The 26,106-nt window shown below is 39.4% G+C and overlaps 3 protein-coding genes and 1 pseudogene across 3 annotated transcripts; 2 read left to right on the top strand and 2 right to left on the bottom strand.

Annotated features, from left to right (window-relative positions):
• The first annotated feature begins 598 nt into the window (after nucleotides 1-598).
• Nucleotides 599-3,353, top strand: LOC149039938 (uncharacterized). Its single transcript, XM_089183214.1, has 4 exons — nucleotides 599-892; nucleotides 1,338-1,898; nucleotides 2,197-2,532; nucleotides 3,077-3,353. The coding sequence occupies exons 1-4, from the start codon at nucleotides 599-601 to the stop codon at nucleotides 3,149-3,151; spliced, it is 1,266 nt and encodes a 421-aa protein (XP_089039340.1). The 3' UTR covers nucleotides 3,152-3,353.
• A 23-nt stretch (nucleotides 3,354-3,376) lies between these two features.
• LOC149039937 (rhodopsin, GQ-coupled-like) lies at nucleotides 3,377-4,979 on the bottom strand (annotated as a pseudogene).
• Nucleotides 4,980-20,346: 15,367 nt separating this feature from the next.
• Nucleotides 20,347-22,960, top strand: LOC149039936 (uncharacterized). The gene is made up of 4 exons (XM_089183213.1): nucleotides 20,347-20,640; nucleotides 21,132-21,692; nucleotides 21,963-22,298; nucleotides 22,682-22,960. Exons 1-4 carry the CDS (start codon nucleotides 20,347-20,349, stop codon nucleotides 22,754-22,756), a joined length of 1,266 nt encoding a protein of 421 aa, XP_089039339.1. The 3' UTR covers nucleotides 22,757-22,960.
• On the bottom strand, nucleotides 22,756-25,686 carry LOC113669596 (rhodopsin, GQ-coupled). The gene is made up of 2 exons (XM_027185662.2): nucleotides 24,728-25,686; nucleotides 22,756-23,930 (listed from the first exon to the last, which is right to left on the bottom strand). Exons 1-2 carry the CDS (start codon nucleotides 24,944-24,946, stop codon nucleotides 23,178-23,180), a joined length of 972 nt encoding a protein of 323 aa, XP_027041463.2. The 5' UTR covers nucleotides 24,947-25,686; the 3' UTR covers nucleotides 22,756-23,177.
• Between the last annotated feature and the right edge of the window lie 420 nt (nucleotides 25,687-26,106).

Here is a 26,106-nt window from a genome sequence, read left to right as displayed (position 1 = left end):
GATCAAGTAAGTAGAAACTTTTCGCTGCGTTTTCTGTTGTTGTTTGCGGATAAGCAAGACCAGTCCCGATCATCGTTCTGAGATAGTTGGAAAAGCGAAAGCAATTTACACTCCATTAGAACAATTTCCTTTCCATAATGAAAAATTCTACAAACAAATTAGAAAGTTGACAACTTGTTCGATTGGTGAAACAGGGGCAGTCCTCGGTGATTTAATTAAAATGCTATTTCCGGCGAACGATGAAGCCTCCTGCGCCCAACTGAAACAAAAAGATTACTCCAATTTAGTGCAAAAAAAGGGTGGTGAACTATTGTTTAGAGAATTGCATTATATCAGTAAGCAAAATTTCATGCTCTGATTATGACATTACCCGTAATGTTCGCTCTAATGCCTAAGGAAAAACTTTTCTGGTGAAGTCTTTTTGTAATTGATTCATAGTTAAATATGTCGCTTAAGAAACAAGCAAATCCCAATGGCGATTAAAACTTACCTCATCTCCTGGATTTTAAACCGAAAGTTTGTTAATTTAGCGATAAAAGGCTGATTTGGAGAGACATGATTATTATTTATATTTCTATCCCCTGTATTTCACTCAGACATGTGGTGTAGCTCATTAAATACCAGCGAGCCTTCAAAGTTCCTGCAAGAAAACTCCACAGATTCATATCTCTCGTATGGCGGTGGAAAGCTGCCATCGGGTTTCATTCTTCAACAAAATTTCCAACAAACCCCAAACAGAAATCTGCTGGTCCCTCAGCCTCAAATCCAATACTACGCTTGGGATAATCCGACACAAGCGATGAATAATACATTCGCACATGCGTCTTACATGGGCCCAATCCACGGGCAGATGCCCTATACACCTCATCCACAACAGCTGCTTCCAAACGCCGTAAGTCAAAGTTATTTTCGTTTTAAAGCTCCATAGTGATTCTCACGATCAGTTCGTCAGTTTGACATCGTGATCCGAATCCTTCTAAACGAAAAATTAGCGCACAAGTTTTCAAGGTTTTGGAAAGAAAATGTTATAAAAGTAGGGCTGAATTTCGAGTGCGCTCGTTTCAGCAGCTAACAAACACGCTCTCCGCATCCTCTATTCCGAAGTGTACAAGATCGATGGATCAACCCACAGCATAATCGACTCAATGGTTGAAAGAATATCTCATTGTATTAACTGTGAGTTCTAGGTACGAAACTAGTCTACATAAGATATGATATAGGCTCATATGAATACAAGGCCAAGGTAAAGTATCCCATTAGTTTTCTAGACATTTTAATGAAGAAGTTTTGTCTTAACAATTCAAGCTTGTAGAACTTTGCATTTTTGTTCAAAACAGGGAAAAAGCGTCATTGTCACCAAATACAACAATGCACGTCAAGATAATGAGTTCCTGGCCGAGGAGATGGAAGAGCAAAAGAAGCGAAACAGTTTACTTATGCAGCGTATTTCAGAAATACAGAAAGAATTGAAAACAGTGAAGGAAAGCACTGCTAAACTCTACAATGAATGCCGGTCCGTCGATGAAACATGTGAAAGATTTTCCAAGCAGCTCGACGAGGAGAAAAGAAAATTGTTGGAGACTATCGAAAGAAAGAGAAGCGACATTTCAAAGGTTAAAGTTGATGCTGAGTTGGTGGCAACTCTGCGAGAGGAGAAAGACAGATCTCTTTTGGAAATTGCGCGTCTCCGTGACGACGTCAATGATGCTGACATTGACGTTGATAATCTAACGATTAAATTCCAGTATGAACTTGGTAAAATGGTTATATTTCCCTTCTGGAAGCTGGAAGAGGAAATTGATAAAGTTCTTCCTCATTGTGGTATAAGATCCTGTGTCGAGGAAAGCAGAAAAGAGCGAGCTGCAGACACATATGGTGGCTGTTTCTCTCAAGAAAAGGTAAGTAGTCCGATCAAAAATCGTATTATTTCCCGTTCACGACCATCGCTTGCGCGACAGTAGACTCCTGCTAATAAAACAAAGATGACCAACTGATGCTCCTCGTGTTCACATTTCTAAGATAACTCATTGAAGGAAGATTGGTCGAAACTTAACAAAACGGTCACAAAGAGAATTTTCCGCCTGTACTGACTAACTGTTAAGTTGTTGGTATTCGTTTTAAATGGTTAAAAATATTAGCTGAATTTTGTTGTAAAAGGTGACACCTGAATGACTATTTTTCTTCTTTCTTTAACAGTTCGCACCAGGCTCTAATGAGAGCTCCGAGCAAACCACGTTGAACGACAGTTTGGAAAGAAACTCGGCAGAAAATTCTACAGAACTGTCAAGGAAAAGCTCCCAAGAAAACTCACAAAATGATGAAACATCAGTTACATCACAAGTAACCGTCATAAAAGTCAACATTCCGGTGGAACACAGTCACTCTGTCGAAAAAAGTTCAACAATCAATGAGTCTGCCTCGAACCAGTTCAGTCCGCCATCTGCTGATGATGGTTGCGTGGAAACTGAAAGTAAATATGTTGAAGATTTGTCATTTCTTCACAGCAAAGTTCAAACAAAACCGGGAAAGAAGGTAGGTGTTTGCTCATGCTTATGCGCTGCCTTTAGGTTAATATCACTAATTCTGTATGGTTTTGGTCTTTTAAAACTTCTTAGATAGGTTTTCTTTTTTTTTTTTATCTCTGGGAAAGGTCAAATATGCAATAAAAAACTAGCTCCCAGGTTCAAACGTTCAGTTTTTGTGATCAGTACGTGAGCTTTAAAGTTAGTGGACCATACCTTTAAACATCAAAGACTTTGAGCGAAAATTTCCAAAGGGGTTTGTTGTTGAAAACCTGTTCTGATCTCGAAATCGCTGAATTTCACCGACCTGTGGTCACGGTTGTTTGATATATCCGAGGGCCTTGTTGGATGGCCTGGATACTACCATTTACATTTTAGACCCAATTATGGTTGTTCCAGATCTGTAAATATTTCGTGCGATTAACCACTCGGTGGAATTTTCTCTTATAATTAAAATAACATTCTAGCTCATAGGATAGTTCCTCCCATGTTTTACTACTAATTGTTTCCTTCAGATGTTCCCTAACATGTTCTCTTTTACTTGCCTTTAACAGATTCGCAAAACCGGTCGCTTCTCTCGATGGCTACGGAGCCTCTGCTGCATATCGAAAAGAAACAAGGACCAATGAACTTGTTCAATTTTATTAAGAAAACAGATCTGGAATCTTTCAACTGTTTATCATTTTGTGATCGTTCAAAAAATGATTGAAATGTTTAATATGTAAGGTTTCATGCAAAGTGGAAATAAATAATATATTTCATGTCGTGTCGTTTTGCGACGGCAAAGGACAAATCTTAAAGTTGGCTTTAATAAATTTTTTTTATGATAAACGAAAGTGTTTCTAGTTGCTAGACTCGCTTGTACCGCCCTTAAGATCCCCGCTCCTCTCTTGAAAGTATCAACCGTACAAGTAGGGGTTGAAATTTCCAAACATTCTGCCACCAGACGTTAAGACAATCGTGCGCAAAAAAAAATATCTCAGGAACTATAGCCGGAAGTAGAGTGCTCTAATGATTTCCATGGCCTGACTTCCATGTTATCTTTTTTCTTTGTTTCTTCTTCATTAGCATCTTTGGACATGCAATAGCAAAAGGTACTTGTAATTGCTATTTTGAACTTTCTTGCTATATCTTTCAATGTATCTTGATATTCAGGGTGTTTGAATGCGTAAATAAAAGGATGGCATGCGCTATGCAAGTAAATAGCCCAAAACGACAACTGCCCCCAAAATCGGGTGGATGGTCTAAATCTTTGGTTGTCAAGAAGACGAAAAACGGAGTACGACAAACCAGAAATGTCAGAACCAAAATTGACATTGTCAAACGCAGTTTCGTTTCCAAAGAAACGGGAACACCTGCGACCGGTCCTGGCGAGATGGATGACGTCACTGCCATGCGCGATTGGTGTTCATGCAACGCTGCACACGAGGAAATAAATAACCGCAAAGCATCATGGTAATGTTGTAGGAAATATCAGCTCTGTTTGTAGAGTGATAATATACGCAGTTGAAAATGTTTGAAGTGAATTGATAGCGCCCCCATTGCGTATCGCGGGTCCCGTGGCGAGGAATATGGAAATAATTCATGCGCATAGCACCATGACGAGGCAATGGAGGTTGGTGAGAGACTTGTTCATAGGCAAAACGACAGACACGTACTGGAAAACACACAGCGAACATATCGTAAGCACACTGGCCATCGCGAAAAGCGTATTGATGAAACCGTTGAAGTAACAAAACGATTTACTGATGGTCTATGGAGAGATAGAAAGAAGATAGAAATTTATGTGCCGTAGGCCTTAAGTTTACGTCTGTAAACCAACCCTTAAATTCCAATCATCTGATTTTTAACTTCTATGCAATTCCTTGTAAATTAGAGAGGAGAGTTTGGTGTTAGATCAAGGTTTAAGTCGTTCCCCGATACATCAGTCTATTTTCATTACCTGTTTAGTTAATGATATATTAAAGTTGTGGAGAGAAGTTAGAGTTTAAGACTTAAAGCGTTAAAGAACTTCGAAGTGATTATTTACTGTCAAACCAACCAATATGCGATTGCGTTTGTAATATTCCAACTATAAGAATAATGCCTGATAATGGCATGCTTCACATAGCAGGTGCAGATGCACACAGCAAAGTAGTTTGGTCCTAGGAACCAGACAAACAGTTTACGACTGGTTATTTACTTTTATTATTCCATCTGTCTTTTTGTCTTTTTATATATCTGTCTGTCTGTATGGAACGTCAGAACTGTCTTATAGTACTTAATTCTATTATATATGGTATATATTTTATTACACTCGGTGCCTCCCGCTGTATATTCAATGCTTTTTACATGAAATGGGGGTGCAAAGCTTATTATTTTCGGTTCAAACACCATTACATTCGATGCTTTTTCCATTATATTCGATTTAAACACCATATTTGGTGCTTTCTTCATTATATTCGGTGCTTTTTCCATGATTGGTTTATTATTGGTTTATACTGTTTATATTCGGTACGTTTGTCGTCATGATCGTCACCAGTTTCCCATGTAGCCGTAGAGTTTGCAGGTAGGCTGGAGAAGGCCAGAAAAGCCCATTACGCAATTCTGACCCTAAGACTAACATTTTCTGATATAGGGCCAATCCAAATTAACTTCTGATGACTAGAACCATGCATGTAAAAAAATTCGCTAAAAAAGCTGGATGCCTACGGTTTTAATAGCAGTTCACTTGAACTGATTAGATCATTTTTTGATAGCAGGCTAAACAGAGTAAAAATAAATGGCCACACGAATGAATGGAACATGTTCCAAAATGATATGGCATTTCATATCCCTGACTCAAACCTTACGCTGTATGCTGATGACCACCAATTATATGTGACAGGAAAAACCTATGAAGAAGTTGAATCTACTCTAGTGACTCAGGGTCACCTGGAAATCGCATATATCCTTAACAGCAAATAAATTATCCAAATCTATAGGTATTATTCATAAATCTAGGTTTTTTCTCTCTACTCACTCCCTTCGTACTTTATACAATTCTATGATCCTTCCATATTTGTATTATTGCAATTTAGCTTGGGCTGGTACCTATAAGTCAAACCTTCAAAGAATTGTAACCTTACAGAAACGTGCGTTAAGAATAGTAAGCAATTCTACATACATTGCCCATACTGGCCCTATTTTAAAGGAACTTAAACTCTTAAAATTTCATGATATCCATTCGTTTCAATTAGGTACTTTTATGTTTTCATTCGAGAACTCTACACTCCCTTCCAAATTCAATAACTTTTTTTTACTGAATAGTCAAATCCACAATTATAATACTAGGAATGCTCAGTCCTTCCGTTTGCCACTGTGCAGAACGAACACCAGGAAGTTTTCAATTTACTTTCAAGGTCCAAACTTTTATAATTCGTTAAATTCTGACATAACTAGTTCTCCCTCCTCCGCCTCTTTTAAAAGAAAGCTTAAGGAATTTCTTCTCTCTAAGTATTAGCTTCTGTAAGGCAGTAATTCTTAACTAACTTACTTAATATGTGTGTGCGTGTGTGTGTGTGTGTGTACGTGTGCGCGGTCAAAGTTAATTACCATAAGTCCATATTGTAATTCTAATATAAGATTAGTTATTTTAAGTGAGAAAACCTGACTTGTTATAAGCCTCGTGGTTTCTTTCAGGTTTTCTCGCCATTTATTTTCTGTCATCAATTTTCTTCATTTTTTTTTTCCATGTGTAAATGTCGTATATGGCAAATAAATATTGTATTGTATTGTATAGGGTCAACAAGCACTGTTATGGTATAGGGACAACTTCCTCTTGGCAAATCCAGATAAGTTTCAGTCTCTTACGATTAACCCAAGAAACATAGATGCAGATAAGAAGGGCAGCGTTCTCACCATCGCCAATGACGAGATCAAGAAAACTGAACAAATCAAGCTATTAGGAGTAAATAAAGACAAGAACCTTAACTTTACACAACACATTAGCGAAATATGCACTAAAGCCAGCCAGAAAGTAGGAATCCTCATGCGCTTGCGCAACCTAATACCATGCCAAGCTAAGCTCATACTGTATAAAACAGCTATAATGCCACATTTAACATACTGTCATTTAGTCTGGAACTTTTGTAAATCTTCAGATGGGCGAAAAATCGAACGCATCCAAGAGCGAGCCCTGCGTGCGGTCTTCAAAACAACAACAGAGACATATGAGGAACTTCTTAAGCGTGCTAAGTTACCTACGCTTCATAATAGTCGCTTACAGGACATAGCAATACTAATGTATAAAGTAAAGAACGATCTAGTACTTAGCTACATATATGAGATATTTACTCGAAAGGGTACTCGTTATAACCTTAGGAATAGTGACTTTGAAATACCACGATTTAATACTATACGCTATGGTAAACACACACTTAGGTATCAAGGACCATATATCTGGTCCAAATTAGAAAATGGTATGCGTGAACTACCAAGCCTTAGCATCTTTAAAACTAAAATCCTTAGAGTTGACCTGGCCAGCCTAGTGGAAGACAGTGGCAACTGCTGCAATCTTTGCAGCACGTGATTTTTTTAATTATCTGCATTGTATAAGTATTTTTATGTTATCTGAACATTGTTAATATTTCTAAATATTTTTAAATTTTAATGCATAGTTTATCGGCTATATTGTTACTTATTATGATACTGTACATAGTTTTTTATTAATTTTGTAATAGTAGGTGTCCCCAATTAGCTCTATGAGCTAAATACATTGACACGGTAATAAAGATTTTATTATTATTATTATTATTATTATTAATGTTATTCGCTAACATGGAAGCGAGGCTGAGAATAAAAAACCCTCTTACACGACATTGCTTTGGGAAATTTGCGACAAGAACCGTCAAACATAACCACCGAGTCATTTTCTATCCATTCGTATTTATCCTATGCCATCACGGTACTATCCTCTTTGATATTTATCATAATGTTTGGGTGCCCTGTCGTTAAACATTAAATATACCTGTTTACATTATTTTCTGAATCACGATTGGTAAACTTGTTCATCTTAGAAACATAAACATAAAGCTTATGTCTTTGCTTGATTTGACATTCTCTTCTGTTACTTTAATAAAATTAACCAGCCATTATAAATAAGCTTTGGTTAACAGATTTGGGACGCCTGTAATAAAATGTTCAGCCACACTTCCCGCCTGTAATAAAATGTTCAGCCACACTTCCCCTGAATGGCACTTTAGGGGAAATCCTAAAATGTTCTCCTATCTAACCAAAATTCAACAAACGATTGATGCAGAGCACAATTCTTACTCGACCTGCTCTAGTCGTTAGTGACACCGTTGTAAATATTTATGGCTTTTAGAAGTTGCCGCCACAGTTGCACAAACCAGTGCATGCCAGATTAGCCTTTAAGCACTTGCATCGTCAATCGTCAATCTAACTTTGGAATCGATTTGTGTCCAAAAGCCCTTCATATTGTTAAAAATTCAGTGGCTACTTAGAGGGATGTACACGAATCACTTCAAGAAATACAGTGAGAGAAGGAGAAGGATTTTAAACTTTGGGGGTAGAGGATGAAAAAGTAAAAAGGCAGCCATTGAAACTGTAACAACCTTCACTTTAATCTATCTTCTGACAAACAATGAAACTTCATTATCAAAAACCTATTGATTTACAAAAATAAAGCAAACTGATATGAGTGTGACAATTAAGTGATCAGAATTAAAGTTCTAGTTATGAATGACAACAAGGCTGTGCTGAATCTTTCTTGTCAAATGTTATATAAACTCTTCCATTTTTAACTTGATAACATTCATATTTATCTACACAACAGTAACTGAATCTAGTGGAAATTTCAACAAGTACCATAATAAAGGACCCGTTCAAAAAAGAGGTCTATCAAAGGAAACACCTAAAAGCCCTCTGCAACCACTTAACTCAAAACAAACTGTAAACTCCTTTTTTTAAAAAGAGAACTAGCCATAATTACTGGCAGTATATATTAATGGTTACCAAAGTAGCCATTCAAGAAGGCACAGTCACAGAAATCAAATAGCTTGTCAGATTGAAGAGAGATATTAAGTGATGGTGTGGGAAAAGTGATGGCATTTATGCAAGTGTTTGCTCGTGGTAAGAATGAATTATAATAATTATCATTAAATACTAGTATGGGATGCAGCTCAAATCTCAAGAGAGGTTCTTCATCTCACCCTGTAGTTAACCACAAAATAATCAGCCAAAGTTACTCCTTTCCGTCTCCCACCTGTTTCAACAGGCAAACAAAGAGAAGATATGAGTTTCACTGAATAATAAAATAATCAGATATGAAGAAAACAAATTAACCCTCCCTCCTATTGTGAACAAGTAGTCCCTCTAGATGTGCTGTACAGTTGTGTGCTGGATCTGGGTGCATGAAGTCAGACTAAAAGACCAACAGTATGGACCAAGTTTACCAGGAAGTCTTATTGATTGTTTAAAGAAATATTTCTTCAATTTGGAGCAACTTATTCTGTTAACAGGATGTATTGAACATAATATGTGTGTGCTTGGGTATACAAGGGAAACTATTACCAGTAATATTTTGTGATGAAGTTACATGATGATCACCACCCTCACTAAACTGCCTCTACTTTCCTTATCAAGACAATTAGGTTTGGAGTACAGACTTTGATATGCATGTGAAAGGTTGCACATCACACCTCCTCACAAAAAGAGATTAACAGTAGTTGGGAAATGGCCACTTATGCATTGATTTGTTTGCACACTTACTTGTTATTTCTCACAGGTACCTGCTTAATGCACCATAAATGACTCCTTCATAACATCTTTGATTTGATCCATCTTCAGAGAATACTGCTTCAAAAGGTTTTGTCAATTTCCCAATGGTAAGAGTGGCTGCTGTTTTGGGTCTGAAAATATGGTGAAAGACAGGAAACTGTCAGTAGACTTGTCAAAATAATTTTCTCCTCAACAAAGAGAAGAGCAATTTGTACAGATTTTCCCTGAATAAGAGGAAGTTATACTATTTTCATAAAACTGGAGCACTTGATGTTTGGATTTTTTTAATGTGGCGTCAGTTAGTGTCTTATTACCATTGCTGTGATATCACAATTATATCAAAACATTTCCTGCCTGATTGCCCTAAAAACTTCTGGTTCTTAAATGATGTTGTCAAACAATAAAGTATTTGAATGAATCAGGAGATATCTCTAGCTCATTCCCACAGATACAGCTCTATTTAAGAAGAGAAGATGAGGTATGGTTCATGTAGTGTCCCGTATGTTCATTATTATTAGGGGATATAGTAGCGGAGAGAGCATGTGGTAAGACGATATAAAACGCAATAAAGATTACGTTGTTGTTACAAAACGGAGTTGTACAGTCAATACGTCAAAGACACCACATTTGGCGACGAGGATAAACGATATTCAACTTGCCGTGCGGCTGCTGAAGTGGAAACGAGTTCAAACAGTGGACAAAACTCGCACAGATGGCCGTATGCTTAAGCGGATTACCTGGATTACCTGCGTTCGACGCCGTCGGCGAACCAGCTACACTCGCCCAAAGATGGTTAACTTGGAAAGAAGAATTCGAGCTTTATGTTACTGCCTCTGGAATCAGCGACCCCACACAAAAAAGAGCACTACTACTTCACCTAGCCGGCCCCAAAGTCCGAGATGTTTTCAATAATTCCATTCCTGCTACAACACGAGGCGAAGCGAAAGATTACAAAAAAGCTATGGACTGCCTTTCAGAACACTTCAAGCTCAAAAAGAACGCCCCAATGGCCAGACAAATATTTTTAGCGGCTACTCCATTACCTGGTGAAACCGTCAACAATTTTATTACTCGCCTGCAGAAACTAGCAGAACATTGTGACTACGAGGGCGAAAGGGACAACCAGGTGAGAGATCGCGCCATTTCTTTTCTGAAGGACAAAAATCTCAAGTCAAAATTGTACCGTGAGGAAACACTGCCTCTCAGCAAACTCATGGAAATCGTTAGCCAGTATCATGACAAAGAAGCGCTTATACTCATTCCCGAAAGCCACGTAAACAGCTTGTCCCGTGATCCAAAACAAGGGGGAAAATGTTGGCGGTGCGATAAAGTGGGTCATTTCGCGAAAGAATGCCGTCGCTCACGTGACCACAAATGCGGAAAGTGCGGGCACATCGGTCATTTTGAAGTGTGCTGCCACTCCAAGCAGAATAAAGGACGAGACCCCAGCCAAAGTTTAAGTCGTGGTCGCGGAAACCCACGAACAAAACCTAGCCGTGGACGAAGAGGAGGAAATTCAAAGGAGCAACGTGATGTACACAACGTGTGCGAAGACGCGAGTGCAGACGAGCGCGTAAACAGTGATGACTTCTACGTGTTCAGCACCGGGAGCACGGATGGAGAGAACACCATGGAACTCATGATTGAAGATAAGCTTGTAAACATTGTTATAGACTCTGGTGCTAGCTGTAATTTAATGTCAGAGGAAATGTTTAATTTTGTATCGGGGGGCAAGGCTAGATTGTTGGACTGCAATAAGAGAGTTTATGCTTATGCTTCTGTACAGCCTCTCCAGCTTAAAGGGAAATACTTTTTTAACGTACAAGTACCACAGACCCACAAATCCCTGTATACTGAATTTTATGTAATGTGCGGTAAGGCAGCGACGCTACTTGGTCGCGAGGCCTCCGAATTGCTGGGCGTGTTAAGGGTAGGCGTGTCCATTAATAGCTGTGATGTCAAATCTGATAGCATGGAAAGCCTCACAAACAGTCTTGACCGAAAAGCCCTTCTGAAGTCCAAATTTCCAAAAGTATTTCAAGGCCTCGGCAAGCTCAAAGGATATCAGCTAAAACTCCACATTGATGAGAGTGTTCAACCAGTCGCTCAGCCACTACGCAGAATCCCTTTTAGTAGAAGAGCTAAGGTCACCGAAAAGCTAGAGGAACTACTCAAACTTGATGTCATTGAAAAGGTGGAGGGACCAACCAGCTGGGTGAACCCCTTGGTTGTGGTGGAGAAGCCTAATGGTGACATCAGGATATGTCTTGATATGAGGCAAGCAAATCAGGCCATCGTACGGGAGAAGCACCCAGTACCAACAGTTGAAGAGACACTCCAAGAAGTCTCCTATGCCAAAGTTTTCTCAAAGCTAGATCTAAATATGGCCTTCCACCAAATTGAGCTACATCCAGACTCTCGGGATATCACAACATTTGCTGCGCCTGATGGTTTATACAGGTACAAACGCCTGCTTTTTGGCGTGAACATGGCCACAGAAAAATTCCAGCAGATCGTGTGGCAAGTAATTAAATGCTGCCCGGGTGCCTACAATCTCCATGATGACCTGCGAGTCGTAGGGGCAGACGACAAAGAACATGATGAGAATTTAGACAGGGTCATGCGTAAACTGGAAGAATCAAACCTCACCTTGAATTATGACAAATGTGAAATTGGTGTTAGCAGCATGGTTTACATGGGTGATGTACTCTCTGGCGAGGGATTAAAAGTCTCCAGTGAACGAGTGGAAGCTATCGTTAAAGCACCAACGCCCCAAAACCAGTCTGAAGTAAGAAGCTTTCTCGGTTCAGTTCAGTTTTGTGCGAAGTTCATCCCAAACTTTGCAACCATATCAAGTCCATTGTGGGACCTAACCGGCAAAGATGTTAAGTGGCACTGGGGTCCAAAAGAAAAAAAAGCCTTTCAAGAAATCAAGGGCCTGCTAACCAGAGCACCAGTGATGGCCTACCACAGGCAAGGTGCCACAACACGGCTCACAACTGATGCTTCTCCTGTTGGAGTTGGAGCAGTTCTGGAGCAAAAACAACGAGACGGGACCTACAGGCCAATATATTACGCTAGCCGAAAGCTTAGCAACGTTGAAACAAGGTACTCCCAGTTCGAAAGAGAAGCTCTAGCTGTCAGATGGGCTTGCGAGAAGTTTTACCTGTACCTGTATGGAATTAAATTCGAAGTCCGCACTGACCATAAGCCGCTAGTCACAGTACTCGGTACAAAGTCGAAGCCTCCATCCGCCCGGATAGAAAGGTGGCTCCTATACTTGCAGCAATTTCAATACACGCTGACGCACATACCAGGCAAAGATAATCCGGCAGACGTCCTCAGCCGCCTGCCTATTGGCTCAACTCAAGATGACGACACCAGAAAGACGGAAGATTTTGCATACAGCGTGGCAAGTGCAGCAATACCAGCCGCTTTGTTGCCGAAGCAAGTTGAGACTGCCACAACAAATGATCCAACTTTACGGATAGTGCACAAAGCTGTGATCACTGGTGACTGGACCCAATTGTCAGGCACCACCTACAAAGCAGTTAAGGAAGAACTGTGGGTAGTAGGACAAGTAGTGATGAGAGGGACTCGCATTGTAATGCCTCAGAGCCTGTGGAAACAAACCATCATGTTGGCACACGAAGGTCATCAGGGCATGGTCCGTACTAAAGCCAGGTTGCGGGAAAAAGTGTGGTGGCCACAAATGGACAAACAGGTGGAGGATGCCATACGTTCATGCCACCCCTGTCAACTTGTGGGACCAAGATCAAAACCAGAGCCTGTGAGGTCAAGCAGTCTACCTGATGGACCCTGGCAGGAGATCTCAGTGGACCTTCTTGAAATCTCAAACGGTGAACACCTTTTAGTTGCTGTCGACTATTATTCTCGTTGGCTGGAGGCTATTCTCCTAAAGAAGACAGATGCCCGACATGTGATAAAAAGCATGGAAGCTATTTTCAGAACACATGGACTACCAGAAACTCTGCGCAGTGACAACGGACCACCATTTGCGTCAAAGGAATTTGAGGGCTTCCTAGAATACCTGGGAATAGACCACAAGAAGGGCATACCCTATTGGCCACAGAGCAACGGAGAGGTAGAACGCGCAAATGAAACAATTTTGAAGATAGTGCGAATTGCACGCGTCGAAGGAAAGGATTGGAAAAAGGCTCTTCATAACTTCCTCTTCCAATATAGAGTTACCCCACACACTGTTACTGGATTATCACCTGCAGAACTACTGATGGGGAGGAAACTGCGTGACAAACTTCCACGAGTCGAATTCTCCAAAGACCGTGCAACTGAAGCATATTGGCAACAGTTGTTGAGAGAGAGAGACACTCGTGCAAAACTCAGCCAGAAAGAGTATGCAGACAGAACACGAGGAGCCAAACACAGCAATATTGAGGAGGGTGACAAGGTACTGTTAAAGCAGACACGTGAAAACAAGCTCTCACCAAACTATGAGCCAGAACCTTACATTGTCACTCGTAAAGATGGAAATGCCGTCATCTTACAAGACACAAACGGGAACAATAAGATGCGCAACATTGCTCATACGAAAAAGTTTATGGATCCTGGGACTGTTAAAAAAGCAGAAATAGATCCACAGCCATGCCTAGCCGAGCAACCAGCGCAACCCCGACAGGATCAGCCAAATCTCAGTTCTAGTCAATCAGCAACAGATACATCTGAAGCCGTATCTAGCCCCTTACCTTCAGTTGCTTCGCGCCCTGTGCGTGCCAAGCGAGCGCCCTCCTGGATGCAAGATTATGTACGCGCCTAGTTTAAAATTATTCAGAAGAAAATAAGAGACTCTGAACTTTCTTTTCGAGTACTTTATTACTTGGTTGTTTTTTTTAATAACTTAGGGGGAGATGTAGTGTCCCGTATGTTCATTATTATTAGGGGATATAGTAGCGGAGAGAGCATGTGGTAAGACGATATAAAACGCAATAAAGATTACGTTGTTGTTACAAAACGGAGTTGTACAGTCAATACGTCAAAGACACCACAGTTCAGAGTTTGAAAAGATATCACTTTTATCTACAAAATTTCTAGCTTGGCCAACCCCTTTTGCAGGTTAGCAACTGCTGATGATGATGAGTCATCCTGAAATATCTCATCCATTTGATCTGTTCAGAAAAAAAATTGGGGGATCTTCCCATTCTGAACAATGCTTAAGCCTGCAAAAAAGTTGTAGATTTACTTATTGTGTATGTCCATTCTTCCAAAACTTGGACTAACAAGCAATTCATGTCAACTCTAACTGTGACATGTATAGACCAAACACAAGCGAGTAAAAATGTTTGGTGGATTACAAGTCTTATCATGTTCTCTACTTCCAAGTAGTGTCATAACAGATGACCAAGAAAAGTGCACAAATCAATTTATTATCATGAATAGCAATTTCAGAAAAGTTGACTTAATAAAAACTGCTTGAGATTTTTACTTACCCAGAATCACACCAACTATAAAGTAATCATCTGCAAGAAGTTTGAAAGCTATTGAAAGCTATCGTCAAAATACTTCTCTTTTATCTCTGCAAGTATCAGACAAAAGAATTCCCTTCATGGCCCTCCATAATCACAAGCAACCTGGAATTGAATAAATATGGAGATGAATAAATAAACAATTAATTAAACCCATAAAGTAATTAGTAGACTCAGATTTTGTCAAAGAGAGGTGAAAGCAGAAGCCTGAACCACTTAATTCCCAATGCAAATTATCCTTTCTTGCCCTCACACCTTTCTCATAGAAGTAATGTAACAACATTATAAAAATCTAAAGAGAATTCATCATGGATGCTCATGTCATCAATTCTTATTACCTTTCACTGATTACATGGTTATTTTAAATGGAGAAATTTTGCCACACTTAATTTTGATGCTTACAGGGTCAGGCTTTTGACTTTAGGAGAAAAGAGGAGAAAGTTGTAAATGTAACCAAAATTTTAAGCAAACTTACCTCACCATAGAATGAAACTTCTAAAGTTAAGCGAAGGTTTTCGAGTGCTCCTTCTTCAAATGTGGTTTCAAGTAAGTTCATTCTATCCACATTGATGTGATTTGTTCCCCCTCCAAGGTTTCGCTTTTTGATTCAAGCACCAAGGCCTCACCAGTGACAATGTATTTTAACATGCAACGCAGAATCTCCAGAGGATTTTGAATATTGTTTGCCCACAAAAGGTTGTTACAGATCAGTAGCACAGTACATATGAACAATAGCGTAACATGCAAGAAAAATACAAAATATTTATAAAGGAATCAAAAACCTCTTGAAACTCTTTATTTAGAGAATATATTACAGTTCTTTCACTTATTGCTTTATTTTGGGACATTTCGGTTAATTTCCAGCAATTTCTCTATTACCCATAATGCATTGCGACCCACCCATTTTTATTTGCATGATCTCTTTCAAGTGTACCAGGCTTGTTACACAACAAAAAGCTTCTAGAAGCTTCTAGGGTGGTTACAAAACTGTTTTTTTTCCTTCTATTGCACGTAGCCGAGTGAAATGGCGGTCGAAGTGGTCGAGAGTTTTCAAAGTGACGCGCCGCTGTTTTCACGAAACACGAAATGTTTCAAAACGTTTGAGATTTAGAAAAACGCTTCTTGCTCCCTCAATTTGTTATATTTTCTCGTGAAAATGAGCAGTTAGCTTCGTTATGAGATGAGAATGACACCGCAGGAAATTAACATGTTTGGTCCAACGCCGGCGGTACTGCGGATGGCTTACATTTGGCATTGCATCCTTTATTTACGGAAAGACGCGGTATGTTTCATAGTGTTTAAGAATCAAACATTTGCTTCATTCTCAAGATTGAAATACGCAAAGTCGCCAAAACTTTCAGGACTGGCTCTTTAGGAGATGAGAATTCCATTGTAACAAGCTTTTTACTATCACGGCATTCTATGCCGCCGAGGGGAATACCTTTCTCCTGATTTCATGGACTGAAACATGGAGCGTGATGCTTGTACACTTGAACAAAAAGTGCTATTTTTCTCTAAGGTTAGTCTGTCTTTCAAATTGGTACATATACATCTGAAATCTCTGATTTATTGTGATATTTTAGGTGATTTTTTCCGTTGATATCTTCTGCGAGAAACACAAGAAATTTTAAGATAATGATAATTTTGTGTATGGGAATGTTACGCGTGACGCCCTAAATTATGCATATTTTTGGAAAAATTAAATCTGTAAAAAAATGAGAATTCAATAAAAATCCATGATATTACGCAAAGTTGTAGAGTATTATGTCTTTTTTATTTGTGCCAAGTCTCGGCATTGTAGCTGGAAAAGTACGAGAGATATTTTTGTTTATGTTTGCTTCTCTGTGTTTGTGCACGTGAACTGTGCTACTGATCTACAGTGTCAATAGGATCCTCTCCTCTGGTTTGACTGGACTCTACAGGGGTGAAATCCTGCTCGCCTACAGCTTGAGTATTCTGCAGTTGCAAAGGATTATCAAGTGATAAAGCATCGACTTTACTTTATAGAGTGTGGCTTTCTTTAGTGGTCTACCCCTCTGAGTCTGAATCACTATTAAGACTAGCAATGCACATGTAAAAAGAATGAGTACGAAAGCTCACTCATTGGGAATTCCTTCTTGCAGCTTATGCATCTCTCCTTCACTTCACAAGAAGTTTGAGGAATAAGAGATTTGGGAGACAGATTTCTTTGAATTGGCCTGAGACAGATCTTTGACTGGCCTCCTAGATTGCATCTCAATTCCCTGGTGGACCAAGAACACTTGAGGGGAGTTAAGTCTCGGCAGTTTTGGAAGACAGGGTTACGCCTACATCACGTAACTGTGGAAAGTCCTTCACGTCACTTGCTTCATTTTTCTAATCTGAAATCAGTTCGTGATGTACAGAAGTTTCGTCATCATCTCACTGGAGTTTAATCTTCTTCACTCACAAGCCGGCCTTTTGCAAAGTTTGCTTCTCGGTGGCTGTGGGGATTTTGCACTGATACTTGTCTAACAGACAAACAAATTGAACAGTCCAGGTACGTGCGTGTCGCTTTTTGCTATTCCTGGATTGTTTCCTGGAGCGTCTAGGATTAAATAGCCCGCGGATTGCATCAGCTGAAGGTCTTTCGCACGATGTTGTTACATTTCCACCGCCGGTGGAGGTCCCAGCACTGCTTTCTTCGAAGTTTCTGCAAAGCAGCCGCAAACACCCAGTCGATCGATTTGCTCGTCTGTCAAAGCCAAAATTGCTAAAGGAATGATCCGTTTACGTCCAAATTGAGCTAACAAACCTCACTCAAACTAACCTCCATTTCAAGACGGCCAAAACGAGGAATGGCATTAGCTGTTTTTCACGCCTTTCCAGACTTCCTCTATATTCTACGGCCCCTCCGGGAGATTGGTGACGATCATAATGACAAAAGCACCGAGTAGTATGAAGAACGCACCCAATAATAATATAGATTTAGCCAAGCCTAAAAGCGGAGCTCGCATTTTTTTCCCGAACGTCTCAAGGGCACAACGCCCTGCCCCGGCCAGGACTAGAGCCCGAGTCGTCCGACTCGGAGCCCAATGCACTGACCACTGGACTACTGAACAAAGCCGTGGCGTTGGCGTGCCCGCGGTACAGTTGACCACGTATGTTAGAAGTAGCACCTTGTACGGTCGTACGGTCGTACATCCAAATTTTTTCGGCTTGATGGGTTACTACTATTTTGTATAATTATGGGGCTACGCTCTGCGGGTTCCGCTATAATGGTGTTTGAACCCAATATAATGAAAAAAAGCACCGAATATAATGATGTATAAATCGAATATAATGGAAAAAGGACCCAATAGAATAGTGCTTGGACCGAATATAATGGAGAAAGCACCGAATATAATGTTGTTAGAACCCAATATAATGGGAAAAGCAGCGAATATAATGGTATTTAAACCAAATATAATGAAAAAAAGCACCGAATATAATGTTGTTAGAACCCAATATAATGGGAAAAGCAGCGAATATAATGGTATTTAAACCAAATATAATGAAAAAAAGCACCGAATATAATGGTGTTTAAAACAAATATAATGGAAAAAGCACCGAATAGAAAAGCGTTTGAACCGAATATAATGGATAAAGCACCGAATATAATGGTGTTTAAAAAAATATGATGGAAAAAGCACCGAATAGAATAGCGTTTGAACTGAATATAATAGAGAAAGCACCGAATATAATGAAAAAAGCACCGAATAGAATAGTGCATAAACCAAATATAATAAAAAAAGCACCAAATATAATGGTGTATAAACCGAATATCATGGAAAAAGCGCCGAATAGAATAGTGTTTAAAGACAGTCAAAGGAAAAGTACTCAAAGTAGTTGTATTTGATTTAGTACCGAATAACTTTTGCTTAGCCTTAAAAATCATGTTTCTGCGCGATAGTGAACTTTCATTTGGTATTGGTCTTCCATAGTATTAGATGGGAAAGCAGATGTTAAAGTACGTTCCTGCTTTTAGTACCATGAATCAATGCAAAAAAGCTGTAAAAAATCGATCCCTTCAGTCGCTGAGCTGTAAAAAGTTGATAGAAATGATGTTGAAATTTGTAGATTAAAAGAGTCTTGAACAAAATTTTGAACTGACTTCGTCAGTTAGGAACTCTGCAAGCATTTCTAGGGTTTAAAAGGGTTAGGTCAAGCGATACGACGGATAAACTTCCAAACAGCAGGTTTACCATCATTTAAAAGATCATGATTTCTGGAATCATTTAAAGGTACATATCTAAGCTTGGAAAAGACGCCTTCACACACGGAACATTTCAAGTTTCATCACATCTAATCGGCTTCACCGGTCGATCAGCGAACAGTAAATGTTGAGCGGATGGTGCAAATGAAAGCGCAGCAGTGAAATTTGCTTATCATTCGCTAGGCGGAGGGTAGCCGAGTAAATTGTGGTTTTCAGACCACTTACCTTGAGGCTTGCGCTGAAAACAAGAGTTAACAATCTGAAAAATCCGTGAAAAATTGTGGGCTGAAGGAAAAGATGACCTGAAGATAATTCATCCATTTCAAGACTGAGTTTTAATAACTTTGACAGTGAGAAGAAATTAGTGACGATGCTTCTTTAATTTGTTATACAAGTTGTGCCTACTGTTCTTTTTCTTCCCCTAATCGCAGAACCCTTTTCGTGTGAGATTTTTCCTAGACTACTGGAGCATATAAACATTAGTATCATTGAAGATACCCAAGTTCAATCAGCGCGCGCTTCAATCTAACCGCTTTAGGCGCTTGCGCTATGACGTAATAAACGTGCGCTGCTATGACGATGGAAAAAGATCAGCGAATAAACAGATGATCATATTTGGATTCCGTTCCGGAAGGTGATCAGTGAGTGAAGCGAATTAAGCTTTAAAAACACTTCTTATTTCCAAATTCGGTCCAGGGCTAAGAAGGATACAGTGTTACTGTTGTGAATTTGAAAGTTTGTGAAAAGAAACAACGACTTTGGTTACGGTGAAAGAAAATTTCAGATTAAGCGCACAGAGCGAAGTCTAAACTGATCAAGTAAGTAGAAACTTTTCGTTGTGTTTCCTGTTGTTGTTTGCGGGTGAGTAAGTCCAGTCCCGATCATCGTTCTGAGATAGTTGGAAAAAGCGAGAGCAATTTACACTCCATTAGAACAATTTCCTTTCCATAATGAAAAATTCCAAAAACAAATTAGAAAGTTTACAACTTGTTTAATTGGTGAAAAAAGGGCATTCTTTAGTGATATCCTCCGAACTATGAAGCCTCCTGCACCAAAGTGAAACACAAAAATTACTTCAATTTAGTGCAAAAAAATGTTGGTGAACTATTGTTTAGAGAATCGCATTATATCAGTAAGCAACATTTCATGCTCTGAAAAACTTTTCTGCAGAAATCTTATCGTGATTGGTAGTTAAATACGTCGCTTCAGAAACAAGCAAATCCCGAAGGCGATGAAAGCTTACCTAATCTCCTGGATTTTAAACCGAAAGTTTGTTGATTTAGCGATAAAAAGTTGATTTGGAGAGACATGATTATTATTTATATTTCTATCCCCTGTATTTCACTCAGACATGTGGTGCAGCTCATTAAATACCAGCGAGCCTTCAAAGTTCCCTCAAGAAAGCTCCACAGATTCATATCTGTCGTATGGCGGTGGAAAGCTGCCATCGGGTTTCATTCTTCAACACAATTTCCAACAAAACCCAAACAGAAATCTGCTGGTACCTCAGCCTCAAATCCAGTACTACGCTTGGGGTAATCCGACACAAGCGATGAATTATAGATTCCCATATGCGTCTTACATGGATCCAGTCCACGGGCATATGCCTTATACACCTCATCCACAACAGCTGCTTCCAAACGCCGTAAGTCAAAGTTATTTTCGTTTGAAAGCACCTTACGAGCTTCCACTAACCCATACAAATTGTGCCCTTGTCCTTCGTGATTCTCAGAATCATTTCGTCAGTTTGACATCGTGATCCGAATCCTTCTAAACCAAAACTCAGGGCGCAAGTTTTCAAGGTTGAGAAAGGAAATGTTCTAGAACTACGGCTGAATTTCGAGTGCACCCGTTTCAGTTGCTAACAAACACGCTCACCGCATCCTCTATTCCGAAGTGTACAAGATCGATGGATCAACCCACAGCATAATCGACTCAACGGTTGAAAGAATATCTCATTGTATTAACTGTGAGTTCTAGGAGCGAAAGTAGTCTACGTAACATATGATATCAGCTCATATGAATACAAGGCCAGGGTAAAGTATTCCATTCGTTTTTCAGACATTTTAATGCTGAAGTATTAGTTTTGTCTTGACAATTCAAGCTTGTAGAACTTTGCATTTTTGTTCAAAACAGGGAAAAAGCGTCATTGTCACCAAATACAACAATGCACGTCAAGATAATGAGTTCCTGGCCGAGGAGATGGAAGAGCAAAAGAAGCGAAACAGTTTACTTATGCAACGTATTTCAGAAATACAGAAAGAATTGAAAACAGTGAAGGAAAGCACTGCTAAACTCTACAATGAATGCCGGTCCGTCGATGAAACATGTGAAAGATTTTCCAAGCAGCTCGACGAAGAGAAAAGAAAATTGTTGGAGACTATCGAAAGAAAGAGAAGCGACATTTCAAAGATTAAAGTTGATGCTGAGTTGGTGGCAGCTCTGCGAGAGGAGAAAGACAGATCTCTTTTGGAAATTGCGCGTCTCCGTGACGACGTCATTGATGCGGACATTGACGTTGATAATCTAACGACTGATTACCAGTATGAACTTGGTAAAATGGTTATATTTCCCTTCTGGAAGCTGGAAGAGGAAATTGATAAAGTTCTTCCTCATTGTGGTAGAGGATCCTGTGTTGAGGAGAGCAGAAAAGAGCGAGCTGCAGACACAAATGGTGGCCGTTTCTGTCAAGAAAGGGTAAGTCATATTATTTCCCCTCCACGAAAATTGCTTGCGCGACAGTAGACTCCTGCTAATAAAACAAAGATGATGTTCACATTTTTAAGATAACTCATTGAAAGAAGATTGGTCGAAACTTAACAAAACGATCACAAAGAGAATTTTCCGCCTGTACTGACTAACTGTTAAGTTATTGGTAATTGTTTTAAATGGTTAAAACTGAATATTAGCTGGATTTTGTTGTAAAAGGTGACACCTGAATGACTATTTTTCTTCTTTCTTTAACAGTTCGCACCAGGCTCTAATGAGAGCTCAGAGCAAACCACGTTGAACGACAGTTTGGAAAGAAACTCGGCAGAAAATTCTAAAGAACTGTTAGGGAAAAGCTCCCAAGAAAGCTCACAAAATGATGAAACATCAGTTGCATCACAAGTAACCGTCATAAAAGTCAACATTCCGGTGGAACACAGTCACTCTGTCGAAAAAAGTTCAACAATCAGTGAGTCTGCCTCGAACCAGTTCAGTCCGCCATCTACTGATGATGTTTGCGTGGAAACTGGAAGTAAATATGTTGAAGATTTGTTATTTCCTCACAGCAAAGCTCAAACAAAACCGGAAAAGAAGGTACGCGGTTGCACATGTTTATGCGCTGCCTTTAGGTTAATATCACTAATTCTGTATGTTTCTGGTCTTTTAAAATTAAACCCCTTAGATAGGTTTTTTTTTTTCATCTTGAAAAACTGTTCTGATCTCGAAATCGCCGAATTTCACCGATGGTCAAGGTGGTTTGATATATCCTAGGACCTTGTTGGATGGCCTGGATACTACCATTTATATTTTAGACCCAAGTATGGTTGTTCCAGATCTGTAAATATTTCATGCGATTAACCACTCGGTGCAATTTTCTCTTATAATTAAAATAACATTCTAGCTCATAGGATAGCTCCTCCCAGGTTTGTTTCCTTCAGATGTACCCTAACATGTTCTCTTTTACTTGGCTTTAACAGATTCGCAAAACCGGTCGCTTTTCTCGATGGCTACGGAGCCTCTGCTGCATACCGAAAAGAAACAAGGACCAATAAACTTGTTCAATTTTATTAAGAAAACAGATCTGGAATCTTTCAACTGTTTATCATTTTGTGATCGTTTACAAAATGATTATATGATTATTATATACATTATAATATGTAAGGTGTTATGCAAAGTGGACATAAATAATATATTTCATGTCGTGTCGTTTTGCGACGGCAACGGACACATCTTAAAGTTGGCTTTAATAAATTTTTTTTATGATAAACGAAGGTGTTTCTTGTTGCTAGACTCGCTTGTACCGCCCTTAAGATCCCCGCTCCTCTCTTGAAAGTATCAAACGTACAAGTAGGGGTTGAAATTTCCAAACATTCTGCCACCTGATGTTAAGACAATCGTGCGCAAAGAAAAATATATCAGGAACTGTAGCCGGAAGTAGAGTGCTCTAATGATTTCCATGGCCTGACTTCCATGTTATCTTTTTTCTTTCGTTTCTTCTTCATTAGCATCTTTGGACATGCAATAGCAAAAGGTACTTGTAATTGCTATTTTGAACTTTCTTGCTATATCTTTCAATGTATCTTGATATTCAGGGTGTTTGAATGCGTAAATAAAAGGATCGCATGCGCTATGCAAGTAAATAGCCCAAAACGACAACTGCCCCAAAAAATCGGGTGGATGGTCTAAATCTTTGGTTGTGATGACCAAGAATACGAAAAACGGAGTACGACAAACCAGAAATGTCAGAACCACAAATGACATTGTCATACGCAGTTTCGTTTCCAAAGAAACGGGAGCACCTGCGACCGGTGCTGGCGAGATGGATGACGTCACTGCCATGCGCGATTGGTGTTCATGCAACGCTCGTAAAATACTGACGTAAGAAAAAATCATGAAAACGCAAGGAAATAAATAACCGCAAAGCATCATGGTTATGTTGTAAGAAATATCTGCTCTGTTTGTAGAGTGATAATATTCGCAGTTGAAAATGTTTGAAGTGAATTCGTAGCGCCCCCATTGTATCGCGGGTCCCGTGGCGAGGAATATGGAAATAACCCATGCGCATAACACCATGACGAGGCAGCGGAAGTTGGTGAGAGATTTGTTCATTGGCAAAACAACAGACACGTACTGGAAAACACACAGCGAACATATTGTAAGCACACTGGCCATCGCGAAAAGCGTATTGATGAAACCGTTGAAGTAACAAAATGATTTAGCGATGGTCTATGGAGAGATAGAAAGAAGATAGAAAGTTAAGTACCGTAGGCCCCAAGTTTACGTCTGTAAACCAACCCCTAAATTCCAATCATCTGATTTTTTTCTTCCATGCAATTCCTTGTAAATAAGAGAGGAGAGTTTGGCGTTAGATCAAGGTAAAGTCCTTCCCCCAATACACCAGTCTATTTTAATTACCTGTTTAATCAATGATATATTAAAGTTGTGGAGACAAGTTAGAGTTTAAGACTTAAAGCGCTAAGGAACTTCAACTTTGGTCGCCAAACCAACCAATATGCGATTGCGTTTGTCACCAGTCTTTAACCGTTGCTCCAAGAAATAAATTTTTATTTTCTTCGGGAATTAAACTTCAGACTTGAACGAGTTTAGATTTGATAAATCACTTACGAGCAGTTCTCACTAAAAAATTGATAGAATTTCCATATCAGTCTACAGGGAAAAATTTGTTTGTTTGTTTGTTAGCTTTAATGAGGTGTTGGTTTCTTTGTATGTTTTGTCATCTTGTTTTCTGTCGTTTTACATAGGAATATAAAAACCTTCGCAAAGTATTCGCTGAATTTTCAACCGAATCACCAACAATACCCGTGAATAAAATTGGAAATGGAGAAATTAATTCACTGTCATCCAAGCCATGATATTATTTCATTTCAAGCAGATAAAATAGGAAAACTATTTATTTAACATTACAGATTAGGACGAGAGAAAAACAACCATGGCCATCCGGTACATGTGACTAGGCTCAAAGACTTCTTCAACCAAGTATGCGAGATGCAACACACACTGACCTGTTCATGGAAGAGAACAGTTGCCACGGCGAAGGGCATGCAAGACGCCGACATTCCAACATCAGCTATCGCTAAATTGACTAACAAGAGATGTAATTGGTTCCGCATGGAGCGATTCCAAAACACCACGAGACACACGGAAATGTTTCCAAGGATACCAACGAGTGTAGTGATACCCAGTAATATTCCAATTATGAGAATAATGCCAGATAATGGCATGATTCACGCAGTAGATGCTCGCGAAGTAGTTTGGTCCTTGAAACCAGACAAACAGTTTAAGCTGTTTTCTTGAACTAGTTTGTTTTTGAATCTCAGTGATAAGGGTGGGATGCTTTATAAGTCCTCTAGAACAAAGTAAACAGCTTCGATGATGATTCAAATGTGGGCAATCTTAGAATGATAACTCAGCGTTAGTTGAATTCCAGTACAACTTGCACAAACCTTCCGTTAATCAATTGGCTTGAATCTTTCATAAGCCTTGATCTTGAGTGTCTACGATTACCTTACTAAAGAGTAGCCTGAAGGTAATTCAACCGTAGCAAAGCAAGGTTTCCAATAGCCATCATCAAGTGCTGAAACCAAAAAACCGACTCTTTAAGCCGAGCGGTCACTCAGAGGCGATACCAGTACACCTTTGTAAGCAAGTTTCGATTTACCCCGTCTCAGTGGTCGCTGATTCCTTATTGTAGGCTTGAGGTGTAAAACCTCTAAAATTTGCGTCTGTTTTTTTAAGTCAAATCGTCATGTCAAATCAAGACAACACAGTATTCTCGGAAGCAATCGTCGATGAAAAATCCTGTATGGTCTCTAACAACCTGGCTTCATTGGGACTCTTTTAAGCACTCAAAAGGTGTTACATAGGGTAATCTTCCGGTAAAAAACAATGATCGATGTGTGAAGTCAAAGAGTTGATCTTTTGGTTTTTGTTTTTCACTACATGGTGAAATTTAGGTTAGATTGTTTAATAGTGAGGTGGAGAGGTACCTGTCATCACCTGTTCGCATCAATTATCCTTCCATCGGGTGATATTTCAATTGAAAACAAGACACTTATGCATCATTTGTTTAACAAGAGAAAAAATATATGCCTCGGGGTTTCTGATAGATGCAATCAAAAAGCACGAACGGGCCCACTTCGCGATCTCGTGGTGAACACTTTACAATTTTTTTGCTACAAAGTAAATTCAATCGTAGCAAAACTGTTGGGAAAGAAGGAAGGGTAAACTTACTCTGAACTAGCGTCTAAATGGCATTGCGCTGGAAAAAAAATGTTTCCAAACATATTTTACCCAGTAACTATTTATTTGTATTTTTCTGGTGGAAACATGGATGGACAAATCGCGGCCGCGCCCACTGACTTTAAAACCTCTATATATTTGG

The sequence above is a fragment of the Pocillopora damicornis genome, chromosome 9 (genome assembly GCF_964200805.1).
Source record: "Pocillopora damicornis chromosome 9, jaPocDami1.2, whole genome shotgun sequence".
Taxonomy (NCBI): domain Eukaryota; kingdom Metazoa; phylum Cnidaria; class Anthozoa; order Scleractinia; family Pocilloporidae; genus Pocillopora; species Pocillopora damicornis.
The sequence above is the reverse complement of the archived record's forward strand: the minus strand, read 5'-3'. Positions and strand labels throughout refer to the sequence as shown.